Here is an 18065-nt window from a genome sequence, read left to right on the forward strand (position 1 = left end):
ACAGAACAGAAAACCCAGAAATAAACCCACAATTATACGGTCAATTAACCTTTGACAAAGCAGGGAAGAATATCTAATAGGAAAAAGAGAGTCTCTTCAACAAATGGTGCTGGGAAAACTGGACAGCAATATGCAAAAGAATGAAACTGGACCACTTTCTTACACCATACACAAAAATAAATTCAGACTGGATAAAAGACCTAAATGTGAGACAGGAAACCATCAAAATCCTAGAGGAGAACACAGGCAGTAACCTCTCTGACTCTGGCCATAGCAACTTCTTTCTAGATAGGTCTCCTGAGGTCAGGGAAACAAAAGCAAAAATAAATAATTGGGATATCATCAAAATAAAAAGCTTCTGCACAGCAAAGGAAACAATCAACAAAACTAAAAGGCAACTTATGAAATGGGAGATGATGTTTGCAGATGACATAGCTGATAAAGACTTAGTATATAAAATCTATAAAGAACTTCTCAAACTCAACATCCAAAAACAAATCATCCCATTAAAAAATGGGCAGAAGATGGGGCGCCTGGGTGGCGCAGTCGGTTAAGCGTCCGACTTCAGCCAGGTCACGATCTCACGGTCCGTGAGTTCGAGCGCCACGTCAGGCTCTGGGCTGATGGCTCGGAGCCTGGAGCCTGTTTCCGATTCTGTGTCTCCCTCTCTCTCTGCCCCTCCCCCGTTCATGCTCTGTCTCTGTCTGTCCCATAAATAAATAAAAACGTTGAAAAAAAAATTAAAAAAAAAAAAATGGGCAGAAGACATGAATAGTCATTTGTCCAAAGAAGACATAAAGATGGCCAACAGACACAGAAAAGATGCTTATTAATATCACTCATCATCAGGGAAACACAAATCAAAAATACAATGAGATATCATCTCATACCAGTCAGAATGGCTAAAATTAACAGAGGAAACAACAGGTGTTGGCAAGGATGCAGTGAAAAAGGAACCCTTGTACACTGTTGGTGGTAATGCAAACTGGTGCAGCCACTGCAGAAAACAGTATGAAGGTTCCTCAAAAAGTTAAAAATAACTACACTACCATCCAGCAATTGTACTAGTAGGTATTTACCCAATGGATACAAAAATACTGATTTGAAGGGATGCATGCATGCTAATGTTTATAGCATCATTATCAACAATAGCCCAAATCTGGAGGAACCCAAATGTCCATAGACTGATAAATGGGTAAAGAAGATGTGGGGGGTGTGTGTGTGTGTGTATGTGTGTAATATAATACTACTCAGATATTAAAAAAGAATAAAATCTTTGGGCACCTGGGTGGCTCAGTCCATTAAGCGTCTGACTTGATTTTAGTTTCGGTCATGATCTCCCGGTTTATGAGATCGAGCCCCACATCAGCCCAGAGCCTGACTGGGATTCTCTCTCTCCCTCTCTCTCTGCCCTTCCCCTGCTAACGCACTCTCTCTCTCTCTCTCTCTAATAAATAAATAAACATTAAAAAAAAAATAAAAAATGAAATCTTGCCATTTACAACAGCATAAATGGAGCGAGAGTATTCTGCTAAGCAAAATAAGTCAGTCAGAAAAAAGACAAATACGCTATGATTTCACTCATATGTGGAATTTAAGAATCAAAACAAATGAACATAAAGGAAAAAAAAAGAGGAGTGCCTGGGTGGCTCAGTTGGTTAAGTGTCTGATTTGATTTCCGCTCAGATCATGATCTTGGTTCATGGGTTGGAGCCCCACATGGGAGCTCTGCACTGACAGTGTGGAGCCTGCTTGGGATTCTCTCTCTCTCTGTGCACCACCCCCACCTCTCAAAATAAATAAATACACTTAAAAGAAAAAAAAAACTTGAGGAAAATTCCTAAGTCAAAGTAGAAAAACTAATCTTAAACGATAATACTTCACTCATTCATATGAAAGAGCCCATGGCTTGTTGGCCTTTTGGCTAGGATCAAGGGTAAAATATGAAAGGACTCATAATGGAAGGAGTGTAGGCATAAAGGTTTTCAAATTATGTTCCCAGAGCCTAAAAGGCTCATTTTAGGGAATATAGGGGGTATGTCTAACAGAGAAACTCTTGTATATTTTATTTATTAGGCTTCTGAATAAAATTTTTTTTGCATAGGAATTTTACTCCTAAAAACAGTTTGAAAACCATCACCTGAAAGCCTTATTCAGAGTATTAGCAAGAGAAATGGGGATATTTAGGCTATATAACCAGGCCAGGCAAAAGCTCTTTTTGAAAATAACATTCAACTGTACATGGTAATAAGCATTCTAAAACTGCACACCATATTTTCATTCTCTCAACTGTACACTGAAAGTAGGAGCAGTAAAGTAAATATATTAGAAATATTCCAGGGTTTTAAGTCAGAAAGTATAAGTTCAAATCGAGGCTCTGTCACTGACTAGCTATGTATTCTTGGTTTATTTAATTAACTTCTCTTAGCCTCAGTATCCTCTTTTGTAAAATAAGAGTTATAATGTCTTATTTTACAGAGCTGTTTTAAGATCAATTAAGATAATATATTTAAAGCACCCAACACAATATCTGACAGATGAAAGCATTCAATAATAAATGACAACTACTATCATTACTAAAAAAATATTTTGTATCTTAACTTACTTTTAAAAAGTACCCATACAATATATGGCACATAGAAAGCATTCAATAATAAATGGTAGCTGTTATCATTACTAATGAAATTATTCTGTATCTTACTTTAGAGGAAAAAAATTATTCTAATAGATTCACCTATTAACTTTTTAATAAGGGGAAACATGCGAGAAAAATAAAGAATATTATATTAGTTGGCTCCTCTGTTCATCCTGTGAAATAACATAAAAATGATTTTTTTCCCATCCTCAAGGCACATCATTATGGCTATAATATGGGTACCTGGAAAAGATTTGTGCAATCACAATAGCATTCTTGTGAAATGGTTAGGATACCTGAAAAGCCAATGAATGCTGATATTTTAATTATGCATCTGCTTACATAACAGGCTGGAGAGTAGAAACAGACTGTTTTACTATAAGAAATTTTTAATATAATAAAATCACTCTGCATTTAGGAGTTTTAAATTCTGACCCTTCAACTTATTTATCCCTGTTGTCTTTGGCTTGTGTTGTTTCCTATTCTGAACAGTTCTCTCTCTGCCAGTAAAAATCCTTTCAAGAACAAGCTCAAATCCAATCTTCTCCAAATATCCATGATCACTGCAGAGTAGTCAATCATACTACTGAACATAAAACACATATTATCATTCACACCAACTGGTGTCAAATCCTTTAAAGTTTGGGGCATGTGGGTGGCTCAGGTGGTTAGGCATCCAACTTCGGCTCAGGTCATGATCTCACAGTTCATGAGTTTGAGCCCCACATTGGGCTCTGTGCTGACAGCTCAGAGCCTAGAGCCTGCTTCAGATTCTGTGTCTTCCTCTTTCTGCCCCTTCCGTACTCAACGCTCTGCGTGTGTGTGTCTCTCTCAAAAGTAAATAGACATCAAAAAAATTTTTTTATAAAGTTCATAATGCACTTTCATTTTATTTATCTTATTTGTGCCTGAAAAATCTCTGACTAAAGTAGAGTGAGAATTAAAATTATATCTCCTGATGGCTGACTCCAGGCCTGGAAAATAAATGCATTAAAAAAGAAAAATTAAATCTCCATTTTAATAATATGAGAAAACTGAAGTATAAAGACTTGATAAAGACTACAAAAATCTTAAGAACGGCAGTTGAAATCTACATCTTCTTCTCATCCTACTTACTGTTCAGGCTAAACTCTCTCTGCAACAGAAAACTTACAGGTTGAGCAGGAGTCATTGTCCTTACTCCCAAGAAGTTTCAAAAATTCACTTTTTCTATTAATAAAGTTTCTATGTTTTAGAAAACCAGACTTAAGACAACAATTTTTCTTCTTCTTTCTTTTGGTTCTTACCTATTGTACTGACTATATTTTTATAAAGCATGTAAGTGACACACCAAGAAATGAATATGAACTCAATATTATCTAAATGAAAAAACATTTTAGGCACTAATATTACAATAAAAAAAATTGGAGGAGAGGAGTGCCTGGGTGGCTCAGTCAGCTGAGCATCCAACTTCGGCTCAAGTCATGATCTAGCGGTTGATAAGTTCTAGCCCCACATCAGGCTCTGTGCTAACAGCTGAGAGCCTGGAGCCTGCTTCGGATTCTGTGTCTCCCTCTCTCTCTGCCCCTCCCCCGCTCATGCTCTGTCTCAAAAATAATCATTAAAAAAAATTTTTTTAAAGTAAGTGTGCTTGTATTTCTGTCTTGCTTTAAAAAAAAAAAAAAACAATGGTTAAGAGGGTTTAGTAGATTCTCCACACTGATTTTTTAGTAAATAATCTAAAACTTCCCCTCAAATCTTACTTGTCTGTATTTAGTCAAATATCTGAAATATACCAAAACTGCTAAGATACAAAGCATAATTGCCTTCATTACATGGAATTTTCAATTAGATGAAATTCTTTCATAGATTACTATTATTTTAGGTTAATGAAGAACTATGTTTTAGTATACAATCTAAGAACTTTAATTCTACTAAACAGAGAAATTTCATATTCCTCCAATGGGCATATACTGAGTACTGGCTATATACAAATTTATTGTACCACTTTATAATAGCATTCTATAATCATATGTAACTACAGTATCTAAAGGCTTTACTGAATAGAAAGACGCTAATCTAATTAGGAAATCAATTGTAACCATATACTTTTTCACACTAGTCATGGAAATTAATACTTCTTTTAACAGAGTATTTATGGTGTCAGAGGACTTCTATAACTTACAGAAATTATTTTATGATTTTTCAGCCCATTTTTAGTGCCAAGTAAGAACATTAGCCAATGTCTTAATAATAAAATGTCTTATTAATAAATAAAAAACAAATAAAAATAAAATGTCTTATTAATAAATAAAATTTTACTTAAAACCATCCAAGGGGGAAAAAAAGTCACCCAAGAAAGGTATTCATGAACTATTAGCGCCATTCTACCTTACAAGAAAGTCAATTACATATGCATATTCATCAAGTTTCTTACAATTTTGTTTAAAAGTGCTAAAACCAACCTGGTATAGAAAGCGTCGGTCCCCCTTGGTAATGTGATGATCCTGTATCCTGGGTCAAATCAAATAGTAACTCTGAAGAATTATTAGACACAACTCGTGATGAGTTTGTTATATAACCCTGTTAAAATATTTCAAAGGAAGAATATTACATTTATTCAACATAGTTACAATTATTTTCTTTCATAAACTTTTCTAAAGGTAAACTTAACTGTATCTCAATATTGTAAGAATAGCTTTTGATGACTCAATTAGTAATTAATAAGTTATAAAACACAAAGGTAATTATTACTGTCAAAATTATCATCTACTAAAACTGAACAGAAGCTATTACTTACAGCTGATTTGTTCCTAACTAGCAAATTAAAACCGGGCACATTTTAGTCTGATTTTTTTCAAGATCAAGGAAACATATACTCATTTTAAATCAATAGGATTGATACACTTTAGAGGGCTACTAAAAATACAGTATTCCTATCAAAGAGAAAACAGTAAAACTTATCAAAATCTTTGGGTAAAAGGAAAACAAATATGAAAACATACTGACATAACTATAAAAGCTTCTGTATCTCTATAAACCCCCCACCCCAAGACAAAATATTAGGGCAAACAAATTAGAAGTCAATCTGTGGTGCTGGGCATCAGGTTTAGGGATGAATATATCACATGGTTTGAGTTTTGTAATCATCCTAATTGGAAAAATTTATAAGGCAAGGGTCAGGAAAAGAAAGAATGGGTGTCCCCCCACCCCGCCCCACCCCACTCTTCCTACCATTCCACAGAAAGCCATGCTAGACCAGGTAATCTTCCATTTCATAGGATAAATATGAAAGCTACCTGATCAACAGGGTAAACAAATAAGAAAGCCAGGCAAACAGGGTTTATTTAAAATGGAAACTGTTTATAGGAATAATCTGGACCAGCTGCTCTGCTCTTGGAAGCTATGGAAACAAGTGTGTAAGTAACTCAAACCACTTCTAAATTTTGAGAAATAACAGGTAAATGATCTTTATTTGGGCCTTAACAATGTAATATAAAAAATCAGTAATGTCATGACTTCACTGTAAAAAAGCACAATCTTATTTCATAATAAATATTTTCTCCCAATGTGCACTTAAAAAATAGAAAATATTCACATGTATTTAACAAAATAGTTCTTTAACAGAAATACAAAGTTAATACTGTTAATACTTTATTAGGAAAACAACTCTGGTTAATTAAGCTCAACAATTTCAGAGGACAGGCACATAGTATTCAATAATAATTGGTTAAAATAATTCTCCAACAGGGAATTTTTAATGTCTTAAAAAACAGTTCAAAAAGATATCAAATGGAATAGTAAGGGTGGAACAGACACTAGACTGAGATTCAGAAGACTGGCACATTTAACTATGTAACCTTGGGCAAGTCACTTCTGAGCTTCAAGTTATTCACCTATCAAACTGAAATAATGGCCACAATTGTGTTTTAAATGTACTTGTACTTCATGACACATGTATGTATTAAATCAAGTAGTTGTCACATTACTAATAAAAACCTAACGTTATACCCTATTTTATAAATAGGTAAACTAAGTTTAGGAGTGGTTACATAAGGCTTCCCAATACAGCTGCTTGTTGTTGATGTAGCTGTAATTAGAATCGAGGCCTTATTTCCAAGGCTATACCATTAGGCTATATCACACTAACTTTATTATAAGTGATAATAATATATCCCTGCCATCTGCAAGAGATCTCAAAGAGATATTGAGGTATAAAGATATTCCATGAAAAAGTGTGCGTGCACACACCAAAAAATGAAAAACTGTAATTATAATTTATTAAAAGCAGTGGCTTCCTAACTTCAGAGTAAATTCCCTTAAATAGAGGGGTCTCAATTCATTCCAGAATATATGACATTCTTAACTTTGCAAATTAGAATCACTTGGAGAGTTTTTTACAATATTTCATCTGTAGGACCCACATAGACCAACTGGCACAATCTCTCCTTTTAAGAACTTATAAGATTGGGAAACACCAACTGAGGTGTTTTGATTTTAAAACTATGCCCAGAGAAATAAATATTCTCAGCTAGAAAAAGCTCTAGTTTCTAACTTTTATAACACTAACGTACAACCCTGCCTTTTGTTTTTCTTTCTTCTTCCTGGGTCCAAGTCAGAAAGATTTTTTATCAAACTGAATTAAATAACAAAGTTTCTTTTTCCAGTTTTCTATCCTGCAAAAGCCAACAACTTATGGAAAGTATACAGAGTTGACAACTTATAGAAAGTATACTGAGTTAATGTGATCCAACTAATACATTTCAAGTAGCTTTCCAACTTTTGAAATCCCAGAAATAACCTGCATAACCTTAGGATCCAAGATAGAGTCAGTGGTCTGGGTAAAATCTCTCACTTTAGAAATTAAGAAAATGAGGCTCAAAGAGGTTTTGACAATGCTAAGGAGCAAGGTTGAATCAGCATTCAAGTCTCTTGCTTCAATCTAAGTTTTTTAACTTAGAGCTGATATCACTATGAGTTATTATTTCAGATAATAATTATCTCAAGTCATTAACAACTCAGGGGACAGAAACATTTGCCCAAAGATATTCTTATTTTTTTATGATATATAACCTCTTCAAAATATAAGTGGGAGTTCAATTTACTTAGCCATAGATTTAAAAATCTACAGCCTTCCTTTTCATTTTTACATAAATTACAATTAAAATAACTTTTATGAAAAATAAAACCTCAGAATATCAATTTTAGTGCTAACAGATCTGCAGATTACCTAATAGTAATATGAAATACAGAAAAAATATATTATTCCTCACAAAAGTATTTGGATTCAGTTCTGGTTTTGAACTTGGACATCTGCAAGAAAATTTATAGGTGCTTTGGAAGTTTCCCTTATTGTCAAAAGAATAAACATTTTCATTAAAATTTATTATTTCTCTAAGGTCAGTGCCAAATAGCTTATGATAGATATACATGAAAAAAGCACTGAGTTAATTCAATTCCAACTAATAGCAAAGAACCTTTACATTTTGGGTAACTTTTTGTTTTAGTACTCTAACTCCTTGGTTTCAGGACCCCTTTAACACATTTAAAAATTACTGAGGGCCCAAAAGGTTTTATTTAGTTGGGTTATATCTATTGATATTTATAATATTAGACATTAAATATTTATTTTAAATAACAATAAACGCATTATAGATTAACATAAATAACATTTTTATGAAAAGTGACTATCCTACAACACATAAAAAATTAGTGAAAAGAATGGCACTGTTATACATTTCTGAAAATCTTTTTAATGTCTGGCTTAATCAAAAACGGTTACAGATTCATATCTGCTTCTGTTTTCTATCTGTTAGAGTATGTTATTTTATTTGAAAAATATAGAGAAAATCTGGCTTCATAAAGATATATAGTTGAAAAAGGGAGTATTTTAATAGCAAGTTGGGATAACTATGGGTACACTTCTTTGATACCACACCAAAATTCAACATTGATATTTTCTTAAAGATTTACTGCAATGTGGAATCTGACTCCTTATCACTGAATTTTTTGTACTTTGTTAAAATAAAATCTATTAGTCTATCTTACACTTTGAATGATCTTTTACCCATGCATGATTTTATAATATCATACACTGGTTATTTCAAAAATACTGGTTTCTGTGAATTATGATTATCTTCCAAATGTTAACAGAATTCACTATACAATAACAAAAAATCACATTTATTAACTGTACCACCCATCAGAAAAGTCTTTAAGTACTGGGAAGCTGTCAGATCATAGTGGCTGATACAAGTTTTCCAAAATTCTAATTTGTGCTTGAAAGCTCAATTTTATTATTGGGAAGAAATGCTATCAGTTATTTTCCTTTAAGTGTGCACTTTGTTCAGTTTTGAGGAAATGTCTACCAAATAACCAAAACTGAATAACTCACAATGTGCACCAAACAAACTCTCAAGTGGCCTTTATGATCCCCACCCCATGGTGTTCATGTCCTGCATGATTCCCTTCCTTTTAGTGTGGGCAAGGCATGTGACTTGCTTCTCACCAAGAGAATACAACAAAGGTAACAGGATTACATGATTTTGTGTATGTGATTACATTACATTAGATCAGCATGGCATTCTGCTACATATTCTCTCTCATGGGCTTTGAGCATGTAAGAAGCCAAACTGGGAAAACTCAGGTGGCAAAGCCAGCCAAAAGCCAGTCATTTAGTGAGATTCTCAGTCTGACAACCCTTAAGAAACTGAATGCTGCCAACTACCACGAGAACTTGGAAGCAGATAAGTCTCCACTCAGTGTCCACACCCTGAAAGTAGCTTCATGAGAACCTGAAGCAGAGGATCCAGCTAAGTCATGACCTGACTCCTAACCCACAGAAACTGTGAGACAATGTGTGTGGTTTTACACCATGAAGACTGTGATATTACTGATACACAAAAATAAATAATATACTATGGCTTGTCTTGCTTTCAAGTAAAAGTAGTCTTCTATTTTTTAGAAAGTGGGTAGTTTAGCTCACAACTGAATCACATAAGTGCTTTTCCTTAAGATAATCATCAAACTTTGGAAACAATAGTGCTTTCGCATACTATTTCATCACACAAAATATTTTTAAAAGACACATAGAAAGGTAGAGATTTAACAAAATTAATAACATTTCATCAAGGAAATTGAGCATGAATATTTTTTATTGGGAGTGCACAGTGGGGACGAATATAAAAAGTACTCATACAGCTTGGTACCACTGTCTTGATTTATACTAAGGCACCAGCAGTTTACCCACCATTACTTCTGCATCATCGGTGCATATGTCAACACAGTAGAAAAGGCAAATCATGGGGGCGCCTGGGTGGCGCAGTCGGTTAAGCGTCCGACTTCAGCCAGGTCACGATCTCGCGGTCCGTGAGTTCGAGCCCCGCGTCAGGCTCTGGGCTGATGGCTCAGAGCCTGGAGCCTGTTTCCGATTCTGTGTCTCCCTCTCTCTCTGCCCCTCCCCCGTTCATGCTCTGTCTCTCTCTGTCCCAAAAATAAATAAACGTTGGGAAAAAAAAATTTTTTTTTAATAAAAAAAGAAAAAAAAAAAGAAAAGGCAAATCATGTCTTTGTATTATCATGAGAATAGTGTTGACTCTCAAAACCCATGGAAGAGTCTCAGAGGAACCCCAGGGACTGAAGACTATACTTTGAAAACTGCTACAGTAAGGCAATGGCTCCATTTTAAGTATATATTAAGTATACACACATACACACACGCACATACCTATATGTACATATGTATACAAATACATAGAAACTGTGGGTTAGTCTGGATTGAAATTCTAGATCTATCATTTGCCATCTGTGTGACCTTAAATGAATTATTTAACCTCTGTGAGCCTCAATTTCCTCAACTATAAAACAGGAAAAATAATAATAGTGCCTCTTCACAGGGTCGTTTAAGACTTAAATGATTAATTTATGTATAGCATTTACAACAAAGCCTCATAAATATTACAAATATTAACTATTACCATTAACTATTACTTTTTGTTAAGAATTTTTTAAGTGAACTAAATTATGAAGGTATATTTTCAGAATAAAAAGCTACAATGTCCTAAGTTTTCCAATTAAGAACTAAGAACATTTGACCCAGTTTACAATTTTTGCCATTATGCAATATTCGTAATACTTTTATTCATGTTTTGTTATCGCAAATTCCAATGCCTTACTATTTAAGTGTGTTACCTGATTTAGGAACAGACTACATCAGTAGTTCCTTCCAATATTACTCTGGATACTGGCTGAGCTATCATATAGATAGTGACATTCCTGATGCTGATTATGCTTCTATTGGATGACTACCCACGACAATGCAGAATTTTAATTGGCATTGTTTATACTGATAAATAATATCCAATGTATCCCTGAGCTGTGTAGTTTTAGAAACACTTACAGGTTTAGACAAAGGCTGAACAATAACAGAACTATCTGAAGATCTAGATTCAGGATGAAAATTTACAGGCGAGGCAGCTACTGGATTTGATGCTGGGTTCGTGTAGTGTTGATTTGTAGGCTTGAATGCAGCAGTAATACCTGTATTTTAAAATTAAACAGTGCATTGAATATATTTAGATATAATCAATGATGTCAAAATACTTCACTTTAAAATAAAATACTAAAATAATACTGTACCTCGACTGAGCGCACCATTCTTTATTCCCCTTGAATATGAGCTTGGGTTTACTCTATTCAAAATATCTACAAAAAATTACAGTGATTTTAAAATTCATTATTTGAATAAAACAGAAATCATGAACTGAAACAATCAAATAGATTCCCAGAAGTATATAAGTTATCACTGATTTAAGAATACAGTTAATTTGGGGGTACCTGGTGACTCAGTTGGTTAAGTGTCCAACTTTAGCTCAGGTAATGATCTCATCAGTTCTGAGTTCGAGCCCTACATCGGGCTCTGTGTTGACAGCTCAGAGCCTGGAGACCATTTTGGATTCTGTGTCTCCCTCTCTGTCTGCCCCTCGCCCAGTTGTGCTCTGTCTCTCAAAAATTTTTGTCTCGGGGCACCTGGGTGGCTCAGTCGGTTAAGGGGCCGACTTCGGCTCAGGTCATGATCTCATGGTCCGTGAGTTCGAGTCCCACATCGGGCTCTGTGCAGACAGCTCAGAGACTGGAGCCTGTTTCAGATTCTGTGTCTCCCTCTCTCTCTGTCTCAAAAATAAATAAATGTTAAAAAAATTAAAAAAAAAATGTTTGTCTCTCAAAAATAAACATTAAAAAATATATATGATTAATTTTAAACATATAGATCTTTATCTACCAAAGAAACAAGATTACTAGCCTTCTTTTATAGAATAAGAATAAACTTTCTAATTGTAACTCAAAATCTAAAAGCCAGAAGTAAAAGATTAATAAATCTGACTACATATAAGTCAAACTTCCTAAAGTTTCTTTCATGGTAAAGAAAAGGTCCACATAATAAAAATCTTCCAAAAATATATGTATATGCAGTCTATAATTAGCATAGGTATCTTTCTTTGAGTGATGACTCAGGATCCTACCACTCAAAATCAAACCTTATCCAACCTCCATATCCCACTCACACCTCTAGAAGCCTTGGAAGTGTTATTATAAGGGATCTCATTGGATTATCTGTAGCATTACTTTTGAGTTGTTTTTTTTTCAATGTATTTATTTTGAGAGAGACAGAGAAAGCCCAAGCTGGGGAGGGACATAGAGAGAATCCCAAGCAGGCTCCACGTTCAAAGCGGAGCCTGACACAGGGCTCGATCTCACAACCGTGAGATCATGTCTGAGCCAAAATCAAGAGTCAGACACTTAACTGACTGAGACACCCAGCTGCCCCTACTCTGAAGAATTCTGAAAGGGAAAACCTAACAGAGATTGCAGACTAAAACAACTTACAGTTTATCAGGGTATCTTATAACTTAAGGGGTTTCAAATCTACCAGTACACCTGAAGTCAATCTGAGCCTAATTTAACTTTCAGGATCACTTGAAAGTTCCTGATTCTGACATGTGTGTTACCTCTGTAACTTCTAGATTTTTTGGTAATCAAGCTAAAATTGGAAGAGTGGGGATTTGCCAAAACCTGCTGGTCAGGAAAAGGTAAAAGCACAAACAGCACCTCATACCTCATAAAAATTTTCCTTTTTACCTCACAGTAAAAATAGAACCAGATCACATAAAATAACTCTATAAAGTAAAGGCCACACAAAAGTAGAGTTGTTTTCTGATAATGGCAATGCAGTACTGTATATCTAAGCACTACAAATGTCTTACAGAATAAAAACCTGTTCAAACAACCTGACACCATTTTCATTCAGAAATTTAAGATTAAGTATTACTCCAACCATCAAAGAACGATTGGCTGAAGTACTTTTTAGTGGCTGTATTCTACAAAACACAAGTTTGTACCCTCCTACCTAGCAGTTCTATATAAACACTTGACTCATATTCCACATACTAAAATATTTTATGGCTTATACCTTAACAACAATAAATTCATTTAAATTCTGCATCTTAACAGTCCAGAAGAGAATTTCTACTGGGGTCAATCTCCTTTTGGAAAGAATTATTCTAAAACTAATATACATTGTTCTAGTTGAATACTGTTATCAGTCATCCCTAATTGGTATAAATTCAACCTGACCTTAACCGTCATGTTTTCACTAACAGAATTTGAGTTACTATTTTATAATATGGTAATATTCCAAGGAATTTATGTCCTTATAAAGCAGTTCACAATTTTTCCCATTAGAAACAATATTTTATAAAACTTGGCTTCACTAAAAGTAAATGCTTACTTGAAATTGCTGGTTTTGAACTTGATATCTCTCCAACAAAGATTGGCTCATCATCATCATCATCCTCAACCTCTTTTACTTTCTTCTGCCATGGTTCCAACTCTTCTTCTTCACATTCCATAAAGAGTTCTGCCATTTTTGAATTATCTAATTTCCAAAAGGAGAGAAGCAAACCTTATTTTCAAAAAGAAAAATACACTTTTAAAAATTCATAGTATATTTAAAATCTACTTTAATCATCCTAATAGCAATGTGACTTGATATTTGTAGACAGTGCATGGCAGCAAGTGAGAAACTCAGAGCTCACTCTCTAAGATACAAACCAATTTAGACAGATAATGCTTGACAGTAGTAGTTATTTAATGGAAAAGTAAAAATGAGTTCTAGTCATATGCCTGGAATATAATTTTATCTACAAAAGGACTGTACCTAACCATTATCGGGAGGAGGGGGGGATATTAACAAATGGGAAATAAACTAAGACTAGGAGGCATCTCCTGGGAGATATACTTAGTAAAACTAAACCAAATTCAGGAATTCTAGACACAAAGCAGTGATGAGATGCTAGACTAAAATAAGGGAACAAGGTGAGACTTATTCCATTCGGGGCAAATTAGACCATTTCTCACCTAAAGAAAGAGACCAAAGAACATGCAGTAAATATGAACATACACCATCCTAGAAGTTCTGACAAAGAACAGAACTCCTACGAAGCATTTTAATACTTCACTCTTAAATATTAATGGACAATCAATAAACACCAGAAAGTTTAGGAAAATCTCCTGTCTTTTAGAACAAATCAATAAAAAAGATAAAGAATCCTAAGGAAAAGAAATAATGCAGAGAGCAAGAAAAATATTAAAGAAAATACAATTTGCATCTTTAGAGATATTAGATAAGAAAGAATGTTATAAAAAGTAATATTCACAAAACAAAAAATAAGATTAAAAATATGATAGGAACTCCTGGGTGGGTCAGTCGGTTAGGCATTCCACTCTCGATTTCGGCTCTGGTCATGATCTAGCAGTTCCTGGGATTGAGCCCTGAGCTGGACTTTGCACTCATGACCTGCGCGGAAATCAAGAGATGGACGCTTAACCAACTGAGCCATGCAAGCGTCCCTGGACTATCTGACTTTTTAAATTATCTGCATATATTGATTGCTTTAAGCTAAGATGGAGAAAAAAGAAGAGGAGGAAGAGGGGAAGAGGGGAAAGAAGAGAAACAGTACTGAAGGCCTAAACTTATATCCCAACTAGATATAAGTGGTGCTTAACTGATACACAGAATGAGATGGGTGGTGGTCTACAAAACAAACAACCAAAAAAACCCTCCAGGGTTCTAGCTTTGACAATAATATATTTCATTTATCATTTAAATATAGTCATTTCTAAAGGTAATTTTTTATTATATTAAAGTAATGCCACTTCTACTTTTGACTCAAAATTAGGATAATGTTCTACCAGGTCTTAAAACATACTAACTGAAACAATTCTTTGATGGCATACAAAAGAAATACCTTATCAAATTAAGAACCATTATTTTATAAATTTTTAAATTTTTTCCTTTCTATAAAAGTATGTCACAAATCATTTCCTGTCTTAACATTATTTAAATGTTAATAGTCCACCTACCAAAAAAAAGAAGGCCTTTCCATTTTCCCAAAAGTCATAAACATATTAATTGATCCCTTTATTTTCTAAACTATAATGTTTTATTAACTACATAGAGTTCTTCAAGTAAAGTAACTAAAAATATTACTATATGTCCAAGACCAAACTGAACTCTTTTGAGTGTATTTCTCTACACACTAGACAGGCAGTAAGCACAGAGTATATAATAATCTATGGCTAGGAAACTAAGTGAAGTTAGGCAATGCCTAGCTTTTAAACTTGCCTAGGGAAACTTGTAAATGGATAATAAAAGTTTCCAGTTAGTAAATGTTATGGGCTAAATTGTGTTTCTCTAATATTCATGCATTAAAGTCCTCACCATCAGTACCTCACAATCTTAATGTGTTTGGAGACAGGGTCTTTAAGAGATAATGAGATGAAAATGAAGTTATCAGGGTGGGTGCTAATCCAGTATGACTGATGTCCTTAAAAGAAGAGATCATGAGGCGCCTGGGTGGCTTAGTCGTTAAGCGGCCAACTTCGGCTCAGGTCATGATTTCACGGTCCGTGAGTTCGAGCCCCGCATCAGGCTCTGTGCTGACAGAGCCTGGAGCCTGTTTCAGACTCTGTGTGCCCCCGCTCTCTGACCCCCCCCCCCCCCCCCGTTCATGCTCTGTCTCTCTGTGTCTCAAAAATAAATAAACGTTTAAAAAAAAAGAAGAAGAAGAGATCAGGACACGGATGAAGGACATGCTTAAAGGTAAAACCATCCAAAGACACAGGAAGCATATGGCCATCTCTAAGCCAAGGAGAGAGACGTGATACAGATCCTTCCCTTATGGCCCTCAAAAGGAATCAAACCTGCCAACACCTTGAACTTGTACTTCTAGACCCTAGAACTGTGAGAAATTCTGAAATAAAGTTCTGTTGTTTAAGCCATCCAGTCTATGATACTTCATTATGGAAGCCCAAGCAAACTAATACAGAAGACAAAGATCTTGTTCATTCTTCTTAACAGGGTAATGCCATTGTCAATACATTTAGGATACATTGTTGAGAAAACAATTTTTTAAGACAAATAACATCTTTACATTTTTATAAATAATTATATTTTTGTCTATGCATAGAAAAAATACAGGTAATTATATACACCAAACTAGCAGTTATCACTGAGCGTAAGAAAAAAACTTCATTTCTACTTTACTCACGTTTTAATTTACATCATTTTTTATGTGAGCATGTTACTCCAATAAATTTATGTTTTTCTGTCTTTAAGAAAGTGTGCCTACCCTTCCTTCTTTCTACTGAAGCAAATTTATCAGTACAAAAGCCACATATACTACTATCAGTCGTGGCAGCAACACTTACTTTTTGGCTGAAAAGGGTTGTCGCCCATCAAGTTGCAGAGTTGACTTTCTGTAAATTGTCACCTGAGTACTGACACATGATATCAGTCAATTTTATGAGTCACTTTAATGCCAAATATTGAAACATGAAACTTGGGGTTCAGAAATTCTTGGATCTAATTTTGGTCTCAAAACTCACCATGTGATTCCAGACAAGACAGCAATTTGTATTTGTTTTCCTTCCTATAAAATAAAGATACCTAGTATTAGAGTGGATCTCATTAAGTGTACACATATTTAATCTTTTTTCCTATAAAAAGCTCAATTTTTAAGTTCGATATGTCTGACTTTTACTTACAACTCACTTTACATAATTGGTTCATTCAAGAATTTAGTAATAAAAATGGTAATTCTCTTAAGTACTTACTACTTGAAAAAGTCTGAATTATTAAAAATAATTTTTTAATCTTTTTGTAAAAATGAGTAATCACCTCATAATGTATTGTTTTAGTAAGTCTGAATTTTGAAATGCTAAGTGATACTAATCTTTAACTGTTACTTATTCATGTTTCAGGTATAAGTGTAATTACTTCCATAAGAAAACATAACTTTAAATAAATTGTATTTTTCTTATTTTTTACCAAAGAATTTAAAAAGAAAGAAATTAATTAGATATATTTCAGTGTAGATTAATTCATCCAAAAATAACTACTCATTGGGGCACCTGGCTGGGTCAGTCACAAGAGCATGTGACCCTTGATCTCAGGGTTGTGGGTTCAAGCCCCAAGTTGGATGTAGAGATTACTTAAAAAAATAAATAAACTTGGGGCACCTGGGTGGCTCAGTCGGTTAAGCGTCCAACTTCAGCTCGGGTCATGATCTCATGGTTCGTGGGTTTGAGCCCCACATCGGGCTCTGTGCTGACAGCTCAGAGCCTGGAGCCTGTTTCAGATTCTGTGTCTCCCTCTCTCTATGCCCCTCCCCAACTCATGTTCTGTCTCCCTCTGTCTCAAAAATAAATAAACATCAATAAATAAATAAATAAATAAATAAATAAATAAATAAAATAAACTTAAAAAACATAAGTACTCATAGCCTTCATTTTTTTTAAGTTTATTTATTTTTGAAAAAGAGAGCACAAGTGAGGGTGAGACAGAGGGAGAGAGAGAGAGAATTGCACGCAGGCTCCACACTGCCAGTGCAGAGCCCAACGTGAGGTTTGAACTCAGAATGATGAGATCATCACCTGAGCTGAAATCAAGAGTCAGACACTTAACCAACTGAGCCACCCAGGCACCTCTTAATTCAGTTAAATAGTTATAGCTTATCTCTAAACAGTATCAGTATTACAAATATGTCAAGGAAATATATACATAACAATTTTTGCTCATGTTAAGAACCTACTGTTACCAAGAATACAGAATATTTTTTAAGTGCCACAATTACACAGCTTATGAGACTCATATATATTTTTTATTTGAGTAGTTATAATCATATTGGGTCATACATAATGGTTATATTAAATATTACATAGTTGACACATAGATATTTTGCTAAGTGACCATACAAATATCTCTTACCAAAATTCTGTAATTAGTATTCAATTTACAAATATTCAATTAATGAATGACTTGTCTATATGAATTAGACATGCAGTGCCTATTATGACAGAGATGACTTTAAGATAACCTACTTCAAAAGCCTGA

At 34.4% G+C, this 18065-nt stretch overlaps 1 protein-coding gene across 13 annotated transcripts in view; it reads right to left on the reverse strand.

The window, feature by feature from the left end:
- The window catches only part of ZNF280D (zinc finger protein 280D), a 335873-nt gene that overhangs the window by 111912 nt on the left and 205896 nt on the right, over positions 1-18065 (reverse strand). For 8 of the 13 annotated variants that reach the window (XR_005795835.1, XM_040492781.1, XM_040492783.1 and 5 more), the window contains 5 exons: positions 16559-16602; positions 13401-13547; positions 11252-11317; positions 11013-11152; positions 5080-5197 (listed from right to left, as the gene is read on the reverse strand). Coding sequence is in view for 12 of the 13 variants with exons in the window: in XM_040492781.1 (XP_040348715.1) it covers positions 5080-5197; positions 11013-11152; positions 11252-11317; positions 13401-13536 (460 nt within the window). In the remaining variant the exon portion in view is untranslated. Of the gene's footprint in view, positions 1-5079; positions 5198-11012; positions 11153-11251; positions 11318-13400; positions 13548-16381; positions 16451-16558; positions 16603-18065 lie in introns of those variants that run through there. The other 5 variants (XM_040492777.1, XM_040492778.1, XM_040492776.1 and 2 more) reach the window with 2 other exon arrangements.

This window comes from Herpailurus yagouaroundi, unplaced genomic scaffold, assembly GCF_014898765.1.
Source record: "Herpailurus yagouaroundi ecotype Mexico unplaced genomic scaffold, PumYag 184, whole genome shotgun sequence".
Lineage (NCBI taxonomy): Eukaryota > Metazoa > Chordata > Mammalia > Carnivora > Felidae > Herpailurus > Herpailurus yagouaroundi.